The sequence below is a fragment of the Chelmon rostratus genome, chromosome 14 (genome assembly GCF_017976325.1).
Source record: "Chelmon rostratus isolate fCheRos1 chromosome 14, fCheRos1.pri, whole genome shotgun sequence".
Classification (NCBI taxonomy): Eukaryota; Metazoa; Chordata; class Actinopteri; order Chaetodontiformes; family Chaetodontidae; genus Chelmon; species Chelmon rostratus.
Window position 1 is genome coordinate 9945215 of NC_055671.1, and position 22471 is coordinate 9967685.

General features: G+C 43.3%; 1 protein-coding gene across 2 annotated transcripts; it reads left to right on the plus strand.

Moving 5' to 3' along the window:
• Positions 1-446: 446 nt before the first annotated feature.
• ubash3ba (ubiquitin associated and SH3 domain containing Ba) lies at positions 447-22148 on the plus strand. Of its 2 annotated transcripts, XM_041952915.1 has the most exons (15): positions 447-956; positions 1068-1239; positions 16787-16840; positions 17056-17242; positions 17378-17576; positions 17877-18046; positions 18168-18376; positions 18783-18927; positions 19068-19188; positions 19296-19418; positions 19561-19653; positions 20216-20360; positions 20455-20561; positions 20774-20883; positions 20976-22148. In XM_041952915.1, the coding sequence occupies exons 2-15, from the start codon at positions 1112-1114 to the stop codon at positions 21111-21113; spliced, it is 1929 nt and encodes a 642-aa protein (XP_041808849.1). In that variant the 5' UTR covers positions 447-956; positions 1068-1111; the 3' UTR covers positions 21114-22148. The 2 variants fall into 2 exon arrangements, with proteins under 2 accessions (XP_041808849.1, XP_041808848.1); XM_041952914.1 differs by having other exon boundaries at positions 447-1239.
• Positions 22149-22471: the final 323 nt, after the last annotated feature.

The following is a 22471-nucleotide window of genomic DNA, read 5'->3' on the forward strand; positions in this document are numbered from 1 at the left end:
CTAGTTGCAGACGTGCAATGGAGGACCCGCTGACCCCCATGTAAAGTGCATTGCAGTAATCAAGCTGAGTGGTTACAAAGGCATGTATTACTTTTAACTCTTTTAAATAAATGGCTAGTCTTTGTTTTTCCTTTAACATTGCCCACATTAAACTGTAAATGCAACGATTAAGCCTGGAAGCTACCAGTTCTGCAAGTCTATGATCTGACCACAGACAGATTTCAGAATAAAATGGGCCACTTAAATGTAGGAGTTAATACGGAACTGAATTAGATAACAGCTACAAAATGAAGAAGTTATATTATAAGGCAATATTTAGGGACACGTTTACAAAGTTTGCCGCCCGTAAGTTGCTATAGCAACTGATGATGGCGTGCTGCTCTCCTCGCTGTGCACTGCGCATGCGGGAAATGACACCCACTATCGCAGACAGGAAGTGTGACCAACTTTTTCCACCGTCCAGCCCTGCCTCGACACTTTCCATCACACCACCTCGGCTGAGGGGATTCGTTTTAGTGCACAAGTGTAAGGACAGCGCGTCCAGCCGAGAGGAGCGTGTGTTATGTTCAGTTTTACGCATATTCCGCAAACATTTCCCGTCCGCTCACAGGCGGCGCACTGTTCCTTTAAGTGGAGGGGCTGCTCGGTCGGAGCCGGAGCCTTTCACAGGCTGTACCTCCGCTCACTCAGGACCCATTCATAAATAAGACATCGTATGGAAAGGAAGCTCATATAAGTCGCATCTGATTTTTCATTGAGCGGACCGGATGCGAGGGGCGAGCAGGAACCAGACATGTCCGCCGCGGTCGGGGACTGCGAATCGGGGGCACGGCTGAGAGAGCAGGAGTGACTTCCCATGGCTGACCCCGCTGCTGACGGTTTTGACTTCATGTGCGAGCCGTCAGGAGGCAGCTTGATCCAGCTCAGAGCCAGAGAAACGCTCGTTTCCTCGCAGGGTTTGGTGTTTTCTCCCTACTTCCGCTTAACACAAGTAGTCCTGATTTAAACAGTCTCACCGCTTCGATACTTCTTTTTTTATTATTATTATTTTAAATAAATGAACATAGACCAGAGGAGCCCAGGACCTGGCATTCCGATGGAGCAGTGAGTTATGGCAGCGAAAGAAGACCTGTATGCCAAAGTGACCCCGCGGAGGCAGCGCCAGACCCGGCCAAGCACCGTCAAACATGGGTCCACTCTGGACGTGCTGCTGTCCATGGGCTTCCCCAAGACCAGGGCGTGAGTACACACACACACACACACACACACACACACACACACACACACACACCATTATAACTAGGTTAAATTCCCAGCAGCATCCCTCACATTCCCTCTCCCCAAACTTTCTCTGTGCGCATCAACATCAGCAGCTCGTCTGCAGCCTCTCTGCAGCATGTTGTCAACATATGTGTCAGCCTGCGGGGTCATGACAAGTGACCCTTTTTAAACTGTAGTTTCTGCTCTTGAATCCACACACCGAGCGACCCACAGCGGGGTTATGCAAGAGGATTGAATGGCACTTATTTTAGATTTTTGTGCCATTCTGTTGAGCTTGGTCTCTTTTTTTTAGTGACAAACAAAAAATTGGAAATAAAGTTACGTCCACATCAGTTTGTATTTTGCAGAGACTTGCATTGTTGCTGCACTTGCAGGATACTAAATGCTGCATAGGGGTGGAGGAAGTAGATACAACAATATCAATACGCTTCATTACAACTACAAGTCCTGCATTAAAAATTTTACTGAAGTAAAAGTATGTATGAACAGCAAAATGTACTTACTGTTCAAAAGCATCTGTGTGTACTTCCATGCAGGCAGACTGGCCCATGTTTATTGTTGTATTATTATTATTACTGATACAGTAACATGTGAGCAGCGTTTTATTGTTGTAGATAGTAAAGGTGGAGCTACAGTAACTGCAAATAACTGTAGTCCAAAAATGAAAGTACAAAACCTCTCCTCAGGAAATACTCAAATAAAGCACAAGTACTTAGTAATTAGCACTTAACACTTGCTCAAGTGCCAATACCTTACTTCAGTGTGTGTGTGTTTCCATACCTGCCCATAAGTTGTTTGGACATATTTCCCACTACAAGAGGAAAACGCATAGAGAGGCTCAGCGTTTTCTGAGTGAAGCGCTTCACTCGCCAGCTCTGCTTGGTTTTCAATGGAAAGGTGATCCCGTAGACATCCCTGCTCGCTCCTCAGCGCTTCTTCTCATTCATCCTCCGGAGAAGAAGTTGCCAGGAAACAAGCGGCGTTGGCTGGTGAATGTCGTCTATGCATTATGTAATCACGTTTAAAACATGACAATGTGTAGTCTGACAGTGTGTAGTCTGCTTGTTACTGGGGCTCAAACAAATCTCAGCCAAACAGTTCAGAATTATGTAACATGTCAGTATTTGTTTGACACGGGACTATAGTAGATTTTTTAATGGAGCATTTAGCACAAGTCTCAATATTTGAAACCACACATCATCAGAAATATTGATCTATTTAAACCAGAGAAATTATAAATATGTTCAGTATTTAGGTGCTGCATTGTCACTGAATGGAAGAGTAACTTATTGACATGTGTAATGCAACATTTATATTGTAAAATATGCTTTATATAACCCGTCTTCACCTTTTTTACTCCTGGTAACTGAGCCTATTCGCATAGGAGGCTGTTTTACCAAATACATGTTTATTAGAGTCCACTAAACACTATAATAAGCAGTTAGTTTTGAACACCAGCTTGACTCCATTTACACTCTAAACGCAGCCTTTATGGTCTGTACAGACACTGAATAGGTATCAAATTTTCATTTAAAGTCAGTTTTTGCGTCTCAGCCTCACCTCGCTGTATGAACCCGACCTAAGCACAGAATCTATAATCATAATGTCCCTTCTCATTGTTCTTGTTGTCAGTGACTCCCACATTACAGATGAAGCCCATTGAAAAAGCCTGACTGTATGTGTAGCATGCCTGAAAATTGTGTGTGCCATGTAACAAAAGAAATCGGAGCGAGTTCACTTTGGGTCTTTGTCAGCAGAGGCAGTATTCTCAGTGTGCTGTGATTAGCCCCCAGATCTATTACTTGATTTGGTATCTGAATTGCAGGATTTAATACCGTCTCCCCGTGTAAGACAGGAGAGGAACACTTATGAATAACTGCTGGCAGTTATCTGAGTTTGCTAAGTAGGCCAGAAGTGTTGAACGGCCTTTCTTCTTTTAACTAGACAGATACAGTATCTCCAAAATTAAGCCTTTTCATCCTCTGCGACGCTGGCTAAGGTCACCCAGGCTTTCATCGTTCCAGACTGCAGCTCTCACTCCTCCTGCCTAACGAACCACTGCAGACAAAATGAGTGACTGGGTTGTGTTATATTTGCAGACTGACATCTATTATTTATGACAGACTAATACACTTTGATTTGATTGAGGCTATAAATTTATAATGAAGCAGAATAATTTAGCGTCATTACCTTCAAGCCTGTCTGGTCTGATGTCAGTGGAGACACAAGAGCATAGGAGAGAATACGGATGGTTGCGTAATACAAGATGATCGTGGTTTGTGTCTCGGTTTGGTTCACAACTTTGATTCCTTTTTCCTCACTTTACCGGCCGTCACACTATAAAGTGACATTTGCATATCCACCCGATTGGGCGGTGACATCGTGATGATTCGCAGGGCGAGTTGGTGAACTGCTATGACTTGCTAGCCAGCCTGGCTGGTTTAGCGTAGTACCCAGAGTTTCTCTCTGTTTCATCCTTCTGTTTACTTTCTCCCGTTATTTTGTTCAACATGTTGAACTTTTAAATCCTGGTGTGCCTAAGCCTGTACACCTTTTTCATCTGTCCCATTTCCAGCAATAACCGGCAGCTTTTTTCAGCTAATAAGCTGGTATAAGCCCGGCGTGTGCTCCCTTCCCAGAGTCAGACAGCAGACGGACAGTTGGCGGCTAGCTGGTGAACACAGTGACATATTCCTCAGGAGTTGGTGGGCACCAAAACAGAGCTAAAAGGAGAGTGAATGTTGAAATTAAACTCACACAGGAAGAAACTGGACTCAGAGTGAATGCTAATGCTGTACCTGATCATGTGTGAACAGGCAACAGTTTACACGTCTGTTTGTTTGTTTGACTTTATATGGTAACAGTTCGTCAGTGTTGTGTTTACAGCTTGTTGTGCTGCCCCCAAACGAGCGTAAATCAGTGAACCAAGGTTAAATTTAGTCTAAACACGAGCAGCTGTAACAGAACTTTGCCTAAATATACAGTCTGAAAAATGATGATTGAAATCAGAAAATGACGAATGAATAATACTTCAATAATGAATGAATAAGTCTCTGACCAGACATTCAGTGCTTGCTTTAAGGTCTTTCTGCAGACATGGTTTGGTCAATACCCAGCAGTCTGTGCTGTAAAGAAAAAAGATGATTTTTTTTCTGTTATTTGATAGCGACAGGTGAGGACATGAAACTGAGAGAAACATGACTCGCAGCAGAAGTCGCCGGCTGGAGTCAAACCGGCGACAGTTGTGACCGTGCCACCATGCGTGGCGCTCCTTGTATAGAACACCTTTGACTTTTCACTTTTGGTCGGCTTCACTAATCCAATTTGTGGAACAGCTCCACCTGTGCAGATTGTCACGTCCCGCTCTTTGGTTCAGCCACAAGCCCAGAAACCCTGCGGAGGAACATCGGAAACATCTGATTTGCAGGTTTTGATTTGATCTGATCTTCCTCTTTCCCAGACTTTGGTGGGAGAGGAAGAGGGAGTAGTAGGAAAATCAGTTATCAGTCATAGCTTCAGGGAACAAGGGCTTCATTGTGTTTGAGGGGTATTTTTTTTCAGCCAGTAGGGAGCATGAATCATGTACACACACACACACACACACACACACACACACACACACACACACACACAGCCTGATTCCAAAGAAGGTGGGATGCTGTGTAAAACATCAATAAAACGGATTGCGATAACTTCACAGGTAACAGGTGATAGCATCATGATGAGCATCCTGGAAAGGCTCAAACAAGGATGGAGCGAGGTTCACCACTTTGTGAATACATGATGTTACGACATGGACTCAAGAACACTTTGTAAAACTGCTGTCAGTAGAACAACAAATAACAACAACCACAACAAATAATCTTACTCAATTAAATACGTCTCTCTGTAAATAATACCCAATTATATATATCTTTCCAGAAAACATCTTTAAACGTATTTAATTACTTGTAAAACAAAGCATTGCACTTTTATCACTCAACAAACTGCGAATACAGTTTTGGTGGAGTAATACCGATGCTTTCATTTGTTTATTTATTCATTTTATTGGCCTAAGTGTAATCCAGTCCAAATAAAATTTTCAGATAGTCTTTATAGCCTGTTTTTTATGCTGACATAGTAAAAAAAAAAAACAAAACAAAACACCCACTGTGTGTAATTTTGAAATTTTAGAACATAAACTATCTCCAAGGTTGCTAAAACCCCTCAAATTCCCATAAGAAAATACTGAAGACATGACCTCAGCTTCCTCTTTTTATCATTTAAGCATCTCACTGTCTGCACCCTCTGTCGATGCTCTGTCTGTGCTCGTAGTCCCTTTCACTCCTGGAAACATGCTCCTGTTTAATGATTAGTCATCTATTTTTGCTTCAACGTGTAAACAGTTTGTTCTCTGACTTTTCTTAAATGGCACTTCCTCGTGTCGCTGTGACCGTGGTTAAATATTAAGTTAGTCGTCGTTTGCTTTCCTTAATATTTTCCACTCTGTCCTTCTATGTGCTTGTGTGGTAATACCAGTCTAATTAAAACATGGGCCTTGCTTTGCCATTACTCATTTATCTTGATTATCTAAATCTGAAGGCCTCTCTGACCTCCAGACAGTGTGGTTTGTCTATCTGCCGCATGCAGGGTTAGGGACTGTGAGAAGTCTCTTGGTGTAGTGGTGAGAAGCTTGGTTTGTGCTTTATACAGAAACACACAGGATGGTGTGTGTGCAGTTTTAAATGTTGTGCTTGTGGCCAAATCAACTGGGCATACTGGAGTTACACACCTGCAAACTGGAGTCGACATGGATCACCCTGTGCTGCTCGGCCGACCGCCCGAAACACTGGGCGAATGGAGATTTTTCACACAGTGGAAAGCTGAATTTAACCACTTGATTTTATGCAAATGAGATGGTGAGGGGTTTGGAGAAGCGTGAGAAACCTTATAACACCAAAGCACGCAGACAGGCAGACAGTCTGTGGCTCCTTCATGTCAGCCATGCATGAAGCATGAACCTGCCTCAAAGCAGCGGTGTAAAAAACTTTGACTCAAATAGAAACACATTTGAATAGGATGCGGGATACAGACTTGGGTATAATCACTTACTGCGGCTTTGTTTTGTTTAGTAACACTGAGCAATAATGTGGCAATTGTGAGCAAAGGGAAACAGGAAGTCGATGAGCAAAATGTAACAGAACATCGGCTGCAGTGACGGAGGCCGAGGGGGGAAATGATGTTGCAGCCTTTTTACTCCGTTTGGTTCTAACAAGATGAAGATGGGGGCATCGAACCAGAAGAGGAGAAGTTTTCCGTAAGGCAGTGAAGCAATGTCATGTGATGTTTTAGACCAATCACAGATGTCCTCACGGTGACGCTGGTGTGTGGAAAACTCGCCTCTAAGGCTTTGGTCAGAGAGCCTGTGCTCGATTTGGAGCCTGAAGCACATGTGGTCATTTATTGTTTTCCACTGAAAATCGTTTTATTTTATTTTTGCAACAAGAATGTGGCCCCTCAGTTAGTACTCTGACATAATACAGCCCTGGAGTCACATACATGCTCCCGTGTGCAGGATTGGCTGATTGGAGAGAAGACACACACAAAGATTTCCACCCAAAGTCTGAAATTGAAGATGATTTTAGATTTTTGTAAATGCTCATGTGTACCTTGAGTTACCGGCCAATTGTTAGGTTTGTTTGGTTTTTTTTTTTAACCATTTTTGGGCATGTAGAAAGGTTCATTTTCCTATAGTGTCACTGACGTCTTGCAATAATTAGACAAGAATTAGTGGGGGAAGTGTGATGCATGCAGTGACTCATTCGTGCAGGTTGATAGACCAGGTGTCAAAGCTGTATGCCGCAAGTCCATCACACTGATCGGACTGGTCTCGTGCTGTCACTAATGATTATTTTCATTACAGATTAGTCTGTGGATTACTTTTCAATTCCTTACACATTGCAATTTCCAAGAGCCCAAGGTGACACCTTTAAATCGCTTGTTTTGTCCAACCAACAGTCCAAAACCTAAAGATGTTCACTTCACACTGGCATAAAACAGAGAAAAGCAGCTGGATCAAACACATGTTCGGCAGATTTTAATCTGCTGTTGATTAAGTAATTGATTAATTGACAAAGCATTTCAGCACTCGACTGATCCCATGAAGGGGCCTGATGGGACCGACTTAGCCTGATGACACCTTAACACAAACCACGCATGACAGATGTTCATTGTTTTTGTTTTTTTACTTTGTGCGTATATTTTTAAGATTTTAAGAGGACTAAAATGTCATGACAAAAGAAATTAGTTGTTTCGTGCTATATTTCTGAATCTGATTAAAAAAAGAGCACTCAGTTTAAGATTATGCGCCCTCATCTGGGTTGGCGGCGAGCTCCAGTTTATAAACCAGCGCCAAAATGTGAAGAGCAGCAGTGTTGTATTCCTTTATAGTAACTCAACTTTTGCTTATCGTGCTTATTTCATGCAGAAGAATTTGTCGTCGGTCTCTCGTCTGTTTCATTGTGCTTGTCGAGGGACGTCTTCAAAGCGCCGTGGTTACTGAGCTGCAGCACGTCTAGCTTAGATGAGATGATATACGGTAAAGTCAGATTTTTTTACCCAGTAGCTCTGTGAAGCCTTTTGTGTGTTTGAGAGGAAGCCAGCGCGAGTCTGTTCTCCTACCTACGTCAGTTTCATAACTCCTGCCTTTACTGTACCAACTGCATGCGCAACCTCACTGTTATCTAACATGCAAAAATGCCCCACGAGAGTTCACGTTAGTTTATTTGAGCGCTCGACTTAGTGATTGCAATGCATATCTGAACATACATGTGACTGCACGTGCAGCTTGTGAGAACAAACTCTAAGCTTGTACTCAAGACAGCCAAGAGGAAGTCGCCCATTTCCGGAAGTGCTTGTGACCTTTACTGAGCGCTCTGTTGAGACGGTGGTTTGAGGGCGGCTGAAGCAGGGGATTCTCATGCCACTTGCAGAGTTTGGTGCACTGACTGAGGTGTCACATTTTGCTCGGTGAAGAGAAGGCCTGAAGATCGCACACTGGAGTCACAGTTACTGACTGGACAGAATAGATGCTTCAGAAATCTTCTGCTGAGGCTTTGTGCTCCATTCATCTGTTGACGGATCACTTTTCAGCTGCTCTGTGTGCAGGTTTAAAATGAGACGGTTTTTGATTTGGGTGTTAAAAGTGTGGTTTAAAGACATCAGCAGGCCCACAGAACGCGGCTGTAGCTCTCAGACCTGTGCTGTTCGCTTCTTATGACACATCCCGATACTTTGAGGAGTGCAGCGTGATGCATCCCAACTTTGGCATCGTGCCTCAAATATTCTCAGTGAAACATTTGCTTTGTGCTCTTTGACTTATTTCACTGACGCCAGGCAGCGCTAAAAATAACACTTGTGCTAAAATGGCACGTCGGGTTTGACAGAAGCTGTGATCATCATTCGTTCAAACCGGTAAGCTTGATGGACACAATAACCAAACGAAGAAGAGTATAATTAACATCCTTTAGGCACACAGAGGCCCACACAGTCCATTTTAATGGTGTCACTCGCTGGCTTGCTCTGCCTGCCCTCGTGGACTTTTCGCCTCTGTTGTCCAGAAATAATGAAGTGAGAAGGGGAGAAGCAGTTCCAGACACTGGCTGTACACAGCTAGCTTTGTCAGAGACCTAAGAGTGAAACTCTGCCTTGTCAGCTTGAAAGAAAAGCTTTATGAGTGCACAGCACCAAGAGCCGGCCTTGTTAGTGACTTGCTGACCCTAAACAAAATGTTGTGGCCCCAAAACACTCCAACAATTACCGCCAGTCTCTCCCACCATTAATAAAGCAGTGTGACATTTTGTGAAATGCTTTCCAAGAAAGAGGATCAGTGTCTCTCCCAAATGTCAAACTGTTCCTTTGAATATTTAGGCTAACTTCATTATGTGTCACTTTGTGATGGGGGCCCTGAACGACCAATAGTTCAGTCTTCTCTGATATGCAAATCTGTCAGTGCGACCACCTTGTATGTCTGAATATTTTTCCAAAAGTATTAGTTACTATTATTAAATTATTATTAATTATGTCAGAATGTGGTTGTGCCTGGCTGGAGCCTCATCGTCTCAGCTGTGCATTGATTATGTTCTTCTACACTGGAAATTCACATACTTAACAAACATTTGCGCAAACTAGAAAACACTTTATTTTTTTATTTTTTTTTTATTACACATTACATCAAATGTTTGGACTGAAATAACATCATGAACACGGCAACTTGTTATCAAACAGTTGTTAACACTTTTGCTCGAGTCAAATTTAAATTTGCATATGCAAAAAACCTTATGACACATAAGGTTAGTGACTCCATGTTTACACACAGTGAAATGATTGTAGTGTTTCATACAGTGTAAAAATCAGAAAGCATTATGTTAAGATACAAATATAACGACAGATACGATATCAAATTAATGAAACAACAAAATGAAGCTGTACTGACACACGTGAACATCATCTGTTATATCCATTGTACAGGAACTAATTGGTGCATGATATGTGTGTATTTGTGTTCCATATCCACACCTTGAGAAAAAAAGTGTTACAATTGTGGCCGCAAGTGCACCTATAGCAACTGCTGTCTATACGACGTTAGAGCAGCTACATGTGCCGGCTACCCCAGAGGATTACTGGTACCCATGAATGTGGATTGTAATCTGGAGTCATCCTCTTTCTACAGTTGGCTTTGTTTTGCCGCTATTGAACTTGACTACTGGATTTAAACATGTATGGTGTTTATTCCGGCCAAATGTCTCACTATGTAAATGAATGAGAAGAATAATTTGTGCATTCTCTCCGTTATTCAGATCCAATCCAAAATGCAGTTGGTTTTTCCTAAATCCAGACTACACCCTTCCACCAACTTTCACTGAAATTTGGCCAGTACTTTTCCCATAATCCACCTGACAAACAAACAAACCAAACTGAAAACATTAGCTCTTTGGTGGAGGTAATTACAGTATCAGTTGGTAAGTGTTATAGAGCAGACTTTGGTCCATATTGTCGCAACCTTGCACACCTTTTCCCTTCTGTCTTTGTCTGACTTAGCACATCTGTTATAGACCACAATGAAAGTGTCATTATCAGTCAGCCAATCAGCCAAAAGCTGATTTCAAACCGCGTGCTTTATTTATACATCCACATGATTCTCTCCGACTGGGCAGTCAGGGAGCGACGAAGTTGACTCGGAGGTCGTAGGGTCTGGCGTTTGGCTCGGTGCGGCCTCACCAGGCCTGAGCAGAGTCGGCCAGACTGGACGGAGGGAGGCACATTTCCTCTGCTGACGGGGCTCTCCTCAGGGTGCAGTCTGGAGCTGGGCAGCAGCAGTGCTCTCAGCGCTGTTAGAGCGATAAGTGGTTAGTGATGAGTGTTCGCCATCGGCTTGTAAACAGGAAATGTTGTTTCGTCCATAGAACTGAGTCAGGGAGGGGCCCTTGGGAGTCTGTAGCTGCAAGTGTTAGTGTGTGTACACATTTGTGTGTTTGTGTGTGTGTGTTGAGATGAGGTGACACGATTGTGTTTACTTTGCTTCTAGATGCTCATTACATTCATCTTTAATTTATGATTTCCTTTTTCTTTCTTGGCTAAAATGCAGCCATGAAAGGCATAACGTTTATCTACTCGACTTTGGTCATAATAACTTCAAACACAGTGTTTACAGGAAGTGATCACACCCATGAGATACTTTGAAAAGTGTGCGGATTGCCTGATAGAAAGCGATAGCTTTCCCTAGCAGCCTGGAAGATATTCAAATAGCAGAAAGTTCAGCTGTAATAAACAGTGCAATGAATGTTTACATGTATGAAAAACCCAAAACGCTGCTGTTTAAATGTGCAACATGCTGCAGGAACATTTCAGCTGCATTAAGGTTAGATGGAGAAGCAGGAACAGAAAGCACTTGCCATATGTAGGTGATAAAATTGAAAAGCTGTTTTCCAGTATGGCCTGCAGCAGTGGTGCATGAGCAAATGAAGTAAAAGCCTTCATCTGATAATGGCCACTGTCATTTGTGCAAACAGTACTGCTGGTTTGTAGCCATACCGAATCCAGAGGGAGCTCTCTCCCTCGCACTGTCTAATCTTTTTTATCTTCGTCTAGCTGTGAACAGGAAATGCAGTTTATAAATAACCGGCTCGGCTCTTGCTAAGAGCAAGGGAGAAGCCTCCAGGTTAGATTTGAGGACAGTTTGCCCACGACTGCTTTGAATTTGATGGAACAGATAGAAAACATATTTGACATGTAAATATTCACTTCAACAAAAACACAAAGTGTCGGACAGCGGATGCTGTAGACAGGGTTGTGGTGCAGGAAGTGGCGTCGCCCCAGCCCAAACATCAACCAGCTGGCGCCTTTGAAAAAAACTACACTTCTCCTGCTCTCTGAAGGTGTCACAGATGTCAGCATCCCGCTTTCTTAAGCCTGGAAAAATGAAAACGAAACAGAAATGGCGCTGTGTAATCCAAACGCATTTTTCATATTCAGGTACACACCCAACGCAGTATAAAGGCCAGCAGGGGCATTGGATTGGGTGGAAAAGTTAAACTAAATACCAAGGATGCCAACTAGGGAGCGCCCAGAGGAAGCCTGGAATTAAAAGTTTGTCTTAAGCTGATATTTAAAAATTTTACAGCATCAGAATCGCCTGTGATTTATTAGTGTTGTCAGATTAAGTAGTGAATGAAACTATATTAAAGCCTATGAAAGGTGCAGATAGGTAAATTAAAAGTGAGGGTGATGATAACGGTGAAGACTCCAAGAGAAGTTCCAGACAATCATGTCTTTCAGGAACAAAAGTGAAGTCAGGCTACCAAAAATGAAAAGCAAGACGTAGAGAACTATTGGTACCTAGACTGAACCAAAAGCTCGCTAACATTATAATAGCTGGGTGATTGACTGGTAGAGCTGAAATCATAAGTCGTATAATCGATCAGCAGAAAACCATTTTGATCATTTTTGTGGGTTTGCATCATTGGTCAAACAAGACGAGCAATTTGAATGTGCCAGTTTGGGCTTTGGGAAATGGGTGTGTGGGTATTTTTCTCTGTTTTCTGACATTTAATCGCCAAACTATAAACATCAATCAGCAGATTAATCGGGGAACATACTCTTTAGTCGCGGCCCTCGGTGTCAGAAACAGAGACACCGAGGCAGCAGCAGATCTGCCCACCAAACCTGGAAGTGAAAGTGTCGCTCAGAGAAAGTGTTGACAAACTAGGGCTGAAATGTGCTGAGGTTTCAGATTGTGCAGACTGAGGCACATGCAGAATCACAGATGGTTTCCGTACAAAGGGTTCAGTTTTCAGATGGTTCTACCTTCAGTATCGACATAGTGCAAACAGAGCACACGGTACTTAGTGAAGGAGCTGAACCATACATATCACCTTGAAGCATCTGGTGGTGAACTACGACTTCCTTCTCGTTTGTCTGAGCCCGGCCAGATGTCTTCCTGCTGTCTCGACTTTGTAGGTGAACAAGTTAACTTTATTTACTGCATGAAATAGTTCAAGCAAACATCCCAGAACATGGCCTTGGTTCTTCACCACACAATGGAGAACGTGGTTCTTAAAAATGCTCAGAAAGTCAAATATTTCAATGAAATTGGGAAATAAAATCTATTAATCATGAAAATACAAAAAATGTTTGTGAAAGGGTAGGAAAGAGGAATCGATGTTGTTTTAATGCATTTTTACTACCAGCATTAGTAACAGTCAATTCAAATGACTCAATATCAGCTTTACAAAGTGTGCAGACATTCAGAATCAAACTGCTGCTGAAAGAATAAATGAATTGAATATATGTTGTTAATTCTTTTCAAATATCTGTTCCTGCATTCCTGCATCAGGTATTTTCTTCTGATGGGAGCAGGGAAGCATCCCGTACTGAGAGCAGCTCCAACACGGCTTACATTGATATTGTTAAGTTCAAACTTGCACCAGTGGAAGTTTCACTCTAATTCTGAGAAGAACGGGGCAGCAGCAGTGTCAGCCGGCTGTGGGGGCTGCAGTCGCTGAGGGCTTCTGCTGATGCTGTTTAGCTCGGTGCACTGTGGTGCTGTCTTTTCTCACGAAGCAGAAGCGTGCAAGCGTCCACCGTTGTGCTTTTCTCCTTCGTATTCATTGTTGTGGTCAAACACAGGCAGTAGTAAAATGTTGCTTTCCGGTGTGTTTGTTCTGTTTGTGCTTGTTGTGATGTGCTGCAACTGCTGTATTCAAAAAAATAATAGGTCGTTTACGTTGTGGGAACCCAGGGCTGCACACGTGAGCAACAATAAACCACCATTTTTATTTGCTGCCGTTATTGTGAGTGTGTTATTAATGTGTGTTGCAGTTGCAGTGATTCACACTGCAGTCTTGTCGCCTGAAAATGAATGGTGATTGAAATGAAAGAAAAAGGGGAAATTATTTTAGTCCTGTCCATACTGTAAAGAATATAATCCCATAGAAATAATAATAATAAAAAGGCTAAATCAACAAATCCAGGAAGAACAAATCAAACTAGCCAAAAAATCAAGATTGACTTGCTTGACTTTTCAGATTACCACTGGCGATTTTGGTTGCGTGTGTAGTAAAAAAGGAAAGCGGCTGAAGCAGAATAAACTGTGTTGTGTGAGATGGTGCGGAGTGCAGTCTGGATATGCAGACGGTCTGTGGGAGCCTGGAGCGAACAGAGTGGCTTTGCCCTCCATCTCCCTGATTCTACAATATCTGATCGGTGGCCGTCCTCGGCAGCGTGCGACATGGCAGGCGTGCCGCTGACTCACGGACAGATTATGAGCCAATAGGCCCTGGAGAGACGTGCAACTAACGAAACTCTCAGAAGTTATCATAAGATCTGCTGTTAGTTGAACTCTGCACCTGACCTGTATTTTGTTGTATTTTAAGAGCATCTCTGACTTTCATACCTCCTGCGTGTCTGAGCAAGCTGACACTGGCTTTCCACATATATTATACTGTAGTGCAACATCCAAAATACTACAGGAATCCATCAAAGGTGGTGTAAGTTATATTTTCTCAAAGCAGAGCTGTCCTGCTGTCACACATTTTAATTTCATGAACCGTGGTGTTTTGTGCAGTCTCAGTACTGTGCAGCTGTATTTTATTGAGGAAATACTACAATACGATAAAACTAAATATTGGATCAGGAATTAACAGCAACTATCATCATATAATGGTATGGTTTAAGTGTTGGTGGAAACAGTAGACTGTCTTTTTTATTTATGTTTTACAGTCTTAAAGCTTAAACTTCAGCCTCTTGCATTATGTTTAAAAAAACAGCAAAGGGTCTTTAGTCTTAGACACTGCTGTTATTCACCCTCCTGCAGAAAAAGCATGTCCCACATGAATAAGTAAAAATGGCAACCCCTGCTTAATGCTGTATTATAATTCATATCTGGAACAGTTTTTTTTTTTTTAGCAGCCTTAAAAAAAGCAGATTAAATTCAAGTAAGCCTCATATCCACTGTGTAAGCATAAGACCTTTTCTATTGTTTTATGTCAGACAGGTTCACTCTTATAAAATAAGAAGCAAGCAATCCAATGTTCTAGCCCGGATTGGATTTTGTGACGTCTCAGTCACATCTGCTTGTAATCCCATCATGCCTTCTGAGAGAAAATCCCCTTCTTTTCCCTCCTCCACACAGCACCAGGTGGAACCTCCGAATGGGACGACTGTAGCCAGAGAATGACTCTCTGTCTTAAGCCTTCTGCAGTTTAAACTGTGGGAACAGTCAGGGGAAATGTTTTCATCGTCATTTAACAGTTGTTAGGCCTGTTCAGGTAAACGAACAGAAGACTTTCATCCAAGTTTTCTTTGTGCTTCGTCTCTGTAGCTTGTATTCAACTCAACTTCGCCCAGCATATATTTGTGTGTGTGTGTGTGTGTGTGTGTGTGTGTGTGTGTGTGTGTGTGTGTGTTGTACTAGATCAGCGTGAGCCATCTGTTACGACGTTGTAGCCTTGGCGTTCCCATCCCTGCCCGCTGTGCTCTGCCCCAGGGTTTGGGGACTTTGCCGTATCTAGGACCCTCTCAGTGGGACAAATTTAAAAATAGCTCATCGAGTTTGAACGCTAGAGTGGCACGATGAACACTGTCGACGCCGTTGCACACAGACATGTATGTGTCTATATCAAACTGTGGCTCTTCAGTGGTGCCGAGAACATCACTCCCTGCTCGAAAAACCGTTGTAGATTGTTGATTTCTGTTTATTTGGACGTCCATTCAGAGCAGCGATGAGCCGTGCTGCCTTTAGGGACATGGAATCATTGTGGTAGGTTTTGTTTTTGTTTGTCGCATGTAGTGAATGGGTGATTAATTCTCAGGGACTTGGGGCTGTGCTTTATTTTTACGCCATGCACAAAGAGCAGCTGGCAGGGTCGAGGTTTAAACGTTGAAAGCTGTTGAGCAGTCACACAAATGCATTTCCTGTTGCTTAATAATGAAGTAAGTACCCAAACATTGCTTAATTTACTTATTTTAAGGCTTTAAAATGATTGAACAGACAACTGACTGTTTAAAAAAGTTACATGCACACTTACTTTCAGTTGCCACAAACTCTTACCATAATCATGCGCTCTAATTATGGAATAATATGTGCAACGTCTTTGCAGGCAAGGCTGTAAGAGTCCAGCGTGTTTAACTATGTCTCTGATGTGTTGATTGACTGGAAGAGTTACTGCCTCATTCACCTCCAGATACTCTGTGTCAGTCCTCCCAAAGCCGAAGAAAGCTGCCCGGATCAGTGAATCCCTTCAGAGGGTGCCCACAGATACCAGAGGCTTTATAAAAAGACACTAATTAGATTCTGAGCACTCGAGAGTAATCACGCAATCAGTTCTGCTGTGTTTCAGAAAAGATAGTTATAGTGTAGTGAAATGACACAGATACAGTAAATCACGTGGTAGGAGATGACTTTCTGACCTGCTTTATGTTGTTTATAATGTCGGTCACACTAAAAAACAGAATTGTGTTGTGATCACTGTCACAGCCATATTGAAGGGGTCTTAATAATGTGAATATTTGCCTGCTGCACAAGAGAAATGCTAACCAAGACGGTGAGCTGCTCCTCCACAACACAGAGGTCGTTATTTAATCATTGAATCACTTATAACAGAACTTCCTTCAGATTGAGCCTCATGTTAAATCCAGTGTGCACTGAATGCAGTGATTTGCATCTTCTGAGTGGGATGAACACACTTTACGGATGATAGATCCAGATTTTTTAGTATTTCCGCAGCGAAGAATACGGCTGTTTGCAATCAGGATCGATGCTCAATTTCATGAACCTCTGGTATGAATAATGGACTCCTGTTATGAATTATTGTGTGCTTGTTGTTATTTTACTGCTCTCTGGGGATGTTTGGTCTTTGTTCATTGCCATGTGGAAGCGCTGCAGCCTCCTCCTAATAAACACAGTCCGGAAGAGAAACTATTGATTTTGTGACTGTGCTTTGATCTCCCTTTCTCTGTCTCTCTGCAGCTTGAAAGCTCTGGTTTCGACAGGAGGGAAAAACGTCCAGGCAGCCTGTGACTGGTGAGAGCGACACATACTTTCACTCATATGCTCTCCCACAGTTATTAATGCACAATTGGAATGCTTTTTGTAATGCTAAACATAACATCTGCTGACCCAGCGCCGCAACATTGCATTGATGTGTCACTGTGCTGTTGTAACAGTGCTGCCCTCTGCTGGACACTAACCCACTTTTCACTGTCTGCTTTGGGTCTCCCCCACATCTGTTGCTCCAGGCTCTTCTCCCACGTGGATGACCCCTTCTTGGATGACCCTCTGCCCAGAGAGTATGTGCTATACCTGCGACCCAGTGGACCGCTGCTGCAGCAGCTCTCGCACTTCTGGCAGCAGTCCCGTCTCTCTTGTGGCAAGAATAAGGCACACAACATCTTCCCCCACATCACTCTCTGCCAGTTCTTCATGGTTAGTGTCAGTATTCATGTAGAAGGAGTCTGGTTATTTCTTTGAACTACAATTCACTGGCATTCACATCACACGTCACAGGAGTGCCGTTCCTTAACTCTGGAACATGTTCTGTTGTGTTGTCGCCGTGCTTAGTGTGCCGATGGAAAGGTGGAGGCTCTGTCCGACGCTCTCCAGGCCACCGTGGCCAAGTGGAAGGCTCGTATACCCATGCCCCTCCCACTGGAGCTCTACACCTCCTCGACCTTCATTGGCCTCTTTGTGGAGGAGCAGGTGGCGGAGGTGCTGAAGGGTTTCGCTGCTGACTTTGCCACTGAAGCAGCAGCTAAAGCAGGTTTGAGTCCCCTTCGGAAATCTCAGTACTTGTGAACACTGTCTAATGGGGTAATGTGCTCTGGTGAGAATGACACAGTTTATGAGGCTCTTCATATGTGGAATAAGCTCTTGTGCTGTAGTCACACTTTGTGGTTGAGCTGAGCAGCATCACCAGATGATGCATTTTCAGTGGACTTAAATCTTTCTGTCAGTGGAGAACCACTAAAAGAGAGTGTAAAGTGAACACTACATCATTGTCATGAGTGTACGTGTATGTATGCATCTGGTGTGCACATTGCTCTCTCTTTCTTTTGTCCAGATGTTCATGTCGAGCCCCATAAGAAACAACTTCATGTCACGTTGGCATACCACTTCCAAGCTAGTCACCTTCCAGTTTTGGAGAAGTTGGCCAAAAGCGTGGACGTGTCTTCAGGCTGCGACTGGCTGGCTGTGCTCTTCTCCCGGGATATTCGCTTTGCTAATCACGAGGTAGATACTCAGACGCCAAGTGAAAGAAATGTTGCAAAAATCATGATAAACAAATGCAGGATCTGCATGTTTACTCCACAGTGCCTCTGTCTAACAGCTGTCAACCATGTTTCCTCTGTAGACACTGCAAGTCATGTACCCGTACGTGCCTCAGAATGACGACGAGCTCGAGCTGGTGCCAGGAGACTTTATCTTCATGTCTCCGGTGGAGCAGAGCAGTGCCAGCGAGGGCTGGGTGTACGGCACCTCGCTGGGCACGGGGCTGTCGGGCCTACTGCCCGAGAACTACGTCAACCGCGCTGATGAGTCTGACACCTGGGTCGTCCATGGGTAAGGAAGGAAAACACAGGATGTTCGGCACAAGCACAAGTCCGTCGTCGTTTGTCTTTTTGCATTTCAAAAATTGCATGACACATAAGAAGCTGTGCCGGAACAGAGTGCACATACTGCAGAGCAGATTGTCACTGATCGTCCCTCAAAATAACCACTTCAAACTGGCAAATGCACACAGATGAGGGGATGTTTCTTAGCTGAAAAGGAATCATCTTCTTACCCTCCTTCTTCACTAACTTAGACTGAGCTCCTTCGCCCAAACCACCACACTCCAGGTCATGCTTTACTGTCACATGCAATCCGCTGTATGTTTATAGGAGTTTGTTTATTAGTACAGTGGATAAACTGTGACGTTTTTAAAGTGCTATATGAAACAAGGTGTTTGTGTTTGTCTGATCCTCAGGTCTCAGTCTATTCTCAACTGTGCCTCTCCATCTAACGCCAGCAGCACTGTGGGCGGGTTATTATTTGATGGGAAGCTGAATGACAGTCTCCTCGACAGTCTTATGGATCCTCCCAGCCTCACTGGCCTCTGTCCTCCTATGCAGGTACAGCCTTTCTTTCGCACATCCCAGTTAGAGGGTGTTAAGACCAGTGGTAACTATATATGCTCCTGGCAGGAGCCTGAGATTAATGCTGTGCGCCTCGTCTCTAATGGCTCACAATTTAAAGTGAATCTTTGTCTCAGATGTTGAGGCCAACCAGTCAGTCCTCCCTGTCCAAGATGAGGCTGTTTGTGTGTCGCCACGGGGAGAGGATGGATGTGGTGTTTGGGAAACACTGGGTGACTCAGTGCTTTGACTCCAAAGGTTAGCACACTGGCATAGACTAACTCCACCTTTTTAAACTGTAGGCTTCCATCAGACACTTTGGACTATTTCCGTCTTCTGTGAGATTCTCATTTGTGTTCGCGTAGGTCGATACATTCGCTCTAATCTCAACATGCCGTCGAACCTGCCAGCTAGAATCGGAGGTCACCGGGACTATGATAAAGATTGTCCAATTACTGTGTTTGGCTCCACCCAGGCCCGCCTTGTAGGTCAGTACATTTTATTTACAGTTGATTAAATCAGCAAGTATGTGGAAAAGAGGTCATATGCCATAGCTGCCAATGCATGTTACCATAAATTACTAAAGGATTTTGTGACAGTTGGATCACATTGTGTTTTGTTGTTTCTCAGGTGAAGCCCTGTTGGAAAGCCATGCAGCAATAGACTTTGTTTACTGCTCTCCTTCTCTTCGCTGCGTCCAGACCGCTCAGCACATTCTGCAGGGTACGACCTCATCTTCTTTGCTGACATCAATACTCTGACACAGTCACAGACAAGTTACACAGCAGCTATTATTCAGGTCCTTCAGCCGGCATGTTGTGTGTACATTTCAAAAAGTTACTGCTGCGTGCAAATGTGGATTTTCAGTCTTAGTTTTGGGTCTGAAACCGTCAGTTTGGCTCAGATCTCAACAGGATTTGTCTGGTTATATAAAGCTTTAATGAACTGCAGCAAGACCTCTGAGGTACCCAGAGACATCATTAGGAAACAAAACTGATAGGAAAGGACAGAGGTTTAACAGGAGGTCTAGTTTTTTTCCTGTCCATTTACACATTCAACATACTTTCTGTGAACGCAGTAAAAAAACATAATGAATGTTTTTTATTTTTAGAAATATTTCTGTGACAAAACTTTTTAACTTCTAAGTCCTGTCATGTTATTGAGTTAGGGCACAGGGGTCCAATTACTCTTATTGCACAGAGTCTTACATGTCATGAGAGGATTTGTTTATAGGTTTTTGTAAAGAGCAGTCTAACAGTTCTTGCTGTGTTTCACTGTCTGTCAGGTCTCCAGCAGGAGGGAAAGACTAAGATCCGTGTGGAGCCTGGATTGTTTGAATGGACCAAGTGGGTTTCGGGCACATGTTTACCCATCTGGATCCCCCCAGCTGAGCTGGCCGCTGCTAACCTGAGTGTGGACACAACATACCGGTACACAGCAACACCAACACTGCAGCACTTATACGCTTTCATCTGTGTTGCTGCAGTTTACTGTAACCTTCTCCATCTGTCGCTTCGTCCCTAGACCTCATATTCCCATAAGTAAGTTGACGGTGTCGGAGTCCTATGACACCTACATCAGCAGGAGCTTCCAAGCAACCCGAGAGATCCTGGCAGAGTGCAAGAACCTGGGTAAAGTGGAACTGTAAACATGTGTCCAGGGTTTCAAAGTAATTCCAGCTTTACTAAGCAGCAAGTATTGGACAAACTCACTGGCTACAATGGCCACTTTTGTTGAAATGTTTCTTCTTCTTCTCTGTGTAAAAGCATATGTGTCAAAAAACCTGAGTGTTTCAAGCTGTTAATGTGAACGTGGTTCCCTGTTCTCTGCCTCTTTCACACAGGAAACACGGTCCTGATTGTGGCCCATGCTTCCTCCCTGGAGGCTTGCACTCGCCAGATACAAGGCCTCACCCCTCAAAACTCCAAGGACTTTGTCCAAGTTGTCCGAAAGGTCAGTTTCCGCTACGACGCTCCTCTCATTCCTATCTTCTCTCCATCTCTTTTCCTTTGATAACATGCAACATCTGTCTTCTCTTTGTGCAGATTCCTTACTTGGGTTTCTGCGCTTGTGAAGAAATGGGAGAGACCGGGGTATGGCAGCTGGTCGACCCACCCATCTTGCCTCTGACACATGGACCCAATCACAGTTTCAACTGGAGAGAAATGCTAATGCAAGACTGATGGATATGCTGTTTGGCTCTCTATCATTTGGCAACCCTGAACTGCTGAAAAAAATATTTATTTTTAACCCACACTGCTATAAATCCAGCCCAACTACCAAAAAAAGAAACGACAAAAACACGTCTGGCTTCCGTCAAAGACATCATGCAAAAAAAAAAAAAAAAAGTGCATTAATTGAAGCAAATGTATTCACACGCACTGCTCAGGAATGAGAGAATACAGTTTGTGCAGAGATCACAGCAGAAATGAGCTACAGATTGGGCGGCGGTTTGTCGCGCTTCCCTCAACGTTCCACTTCTTAGCCCAAAGTGTGGAGGTGCTACGAGAAATCTGGATATTTCTTGATGGTTTCTGATGAATCAGGTTTTATGCCATGAGAAGGTGTCATAAAGCTCTGTCTGCGGCTCGTCTTCAGGCGGGGCGGTGAAGACTTTGTGCTCTGCTGCCTTCTCACACACTGTGACAAGAATTAGATGAGAGAGACTTGTACCACAGAACTATTTTTCCACATGTCAGAAATTATTATTTAACTTGTAGCTACGACCCCTCCTGCGAAAAAGAAAAAAAAAAAGCACAAAAGAAATGCTGACAATCAGACAGGGGAGAACTGATCTTCATTGTTTCTGGTGCTGAGGTGGGGAGTTTGTGATACCTGTTTTATTCCTGTAAATGTCATATCATTAAGTGATTCTTCTAAATTAACATTTATGTGGCCACATGAATCATTTAAACTTGCTGCAGTGCAATTTTGATTACCACCACAGGAGCAGCCAAGTCAATTTGAGGAAAGAGAATGAATATAATGGAATACAGACTGCCGTTGATAAATTTGTCCAGGTGCGTTAACTAAAAATTCTGCCTGTCACTCTCTGTAAGCCTGATGACCACACTTCTTTTCAAACCTGTTTCAGTTTTGGTTATGTCTGATGTTTTACTGCTTACTGCCTATACCAGTTATTTGTTGTATGACTCCGAACATCTATTGATACTCTCAAAAACGAATAAAACAAAGTTGTGGAGTTATGGAGGCTTATACATTTCAGCCTGTGCTGTGTGATTTGTAAAACATTACCTCTTGCTGCCATTTACAGGAAACTGTCGACTAAACTGAGAAAACATTCCAAATATATTCTACTGACTTCAAGTTTTTACTTGACTAAGCACTGGTTGCAGTATTTTTGCAGTTTGACTTGCCATAGCAGGAAAAGCACAGGTGGAATTAAAAACATCAATGATGTCTCAATTCCGTTAAGTGTGCCAGTAAATTAATTATTATGCTATTCCAGTGTCTCCATGCACAGTCCCAGCGCCTCCCAGAAGTGGAATGCAGCCATCGTTAATGGTATTAAATGCACCTG

Bases quoted from the DNA above. Each gene is read 5' to 3' on its own strand.
- ubash3ba (XM_041952914.1), top strand. From the start codon at position 1,112: ATGGCAGCGAAAGAAGACCTGTATGCCAAAGTGACCCCGCGGAGGCAG. The intron at 1,240-16,786 runs GTGAGTACACAC...GTCTCTCTGCAG, and splicing joins GGCTTCCCCAAGACCAGGGC to CTTGAAAGCTCTGGTTTCGA. The intron at 19,654-20,215 runs GTACGACCTCAT...ACTGTCTGTCAG, and splicing joins CGCTCAGCACATTCTGCAGG to GTCTCCAGCAGGAGGGAAAG.